General features: G+C 36.5%; 1 protein-coding gene across 1 annotated transcript; it reads right to left on the bottom strand.

The window, feature by feature from the left end:
- Positions 1-297: 297 nt before the first annotated feature.
- LOC103323451 (pathogenesis-related protein PR-1-like) lies at positions 298-998 on the bottom strand. The gene has a single exon (XM_008225448.2). The coding sequence runs from the start codon at positions 946-948 to the stop codon at positions 439-441; it is 510 nt and encodes a 169-aa protein (XP_008223670.2). The 5' UTR covers positions 949-998; the 3' UTR covers positions 298-438.
- Between the last annotated feature and the right edge of the window lie 420 nt (positions 999-1,418).

The following is a 1,418-nucleotide window of genomic DNA, read 5'->3' as shown; positions in this document are numbered from 1 at the left end:
TTTACATGATTATCATGCAGTATAATTATATTGAAGGAGTGAAAAATCGAATAGATTATCGACCTCAGGAGGAGAAATGAATGCTCTAATTACTTGAACTTACATATGTTAAATTGTTAATGAAGCCCCGATTATGGATGTACTCACCCCTCAAAAGAGAAGGAAATAATCTACCGAACAAATGCACCAACATTTCTGTCAAGCATTCTTATCTTTTCACTCCAAAGATATGTAATTGCCTTTGTGGTCTTACAATGCATAAAGAAAACTCATAAAGCTATAGACTCAATCCTCAAGGTTCATGCCGCTTAATTATATAATATAATCCTGTAATATTATTAGTTATAATTAAATGGAGATTTGAAAAATCCACATAAATACTCTCAATTGTTGCCAGCCTCAAAGGCACATAAACAGCATGCAATTTCTATGAAATATTCAATAAGGCCTTTCTCCAATATAATTCCCAGGAGGGTCATAGTTGCAAACCATGAACACACCTCTACCACCCAGACAAGTTACTCTAGCACACCCAACTCTTCTTGTGGACCTCCACACAATCTGTGTATAATGCCCACATTCCTGCCCTCTAGCACAAGAATTAGACCAGTAATTGTACCACCTGCTCTCCGAAGCCCATGCCGTCACTGCCTGAGCCGGCGTCCACCCGGTGCCACTACCCCAGAAAATGTTCTCTCCATAAGGGCCGTTTGAGTGCCTCAAAGCGCAGTCGTATCGCCTTTGGTTTGCATACCATTGTGCATACCTTGCCAACTTCGCATCCCAAACCAATGGCTTCATTTTGGTGGCTGACCGGGCAACATTTTGAGGAACCAAAAATTGGTTAGCCTGGCTTAGGTCCGGGCTGTGCCTTGTTGCAGCATTTGTGCTTGAGATAAGGACCAGAAGAATTGTGGTGGTGAAGTAGTAGTACAATGCTGCAGGCATTTTGTTTTGTGAAATTCCAAATATTCTTTTATTTGAGAGAATTTGGGAAGTTTGTGTTATAAGTGGGTCATTGTGTTTATTTATAATTTGGAGGCCGCGGTAGTTGGATTTTTGGGGTATAAAGTGTCAACTCTGGGGTGGCACCCATGTTCGATGATGATTGGCACATTTGTTTTTGTAGGGGACAAATTAAGCCACAAAAGTTTCAATTAATAACCTATACTAGAGCATGTGCTAATTGATTTTTTTTTAATTTTTTTTAGAATTACGAAAAGATAATAAGAAAAGAAAAAATAGGATCTATTATCTGATTTTGTTTTTAATTTTAATTTTTTTAATATGAAAAAAATATAAATTTACTATATTATCCTCATTTAATTAATAATTTCAATTGCTAATGTTTGAATTAACCAATGATATTTTCTGGTATTTTGAATGTTTCACCATTTTCTTCCTTTTGCTTTATATAT

Source organism: Prunus mume, linkage group LG2, assembly GCF_029339155.1.
Source record: "Prunus mume cultivar Tortuosa linkage group LG2, ASM2933915v1, whole genome shotgun sequence".
Taxonomy (NCBI): Eukaryota; Viridiplantae; Streptophyta; class Magnoliopsida; order Rosales; family Rosaceae; genus Prunus; species Prunus mume.
This window is presented reverse-complemented; position numbering and strand designations above follow the sequence as displayed.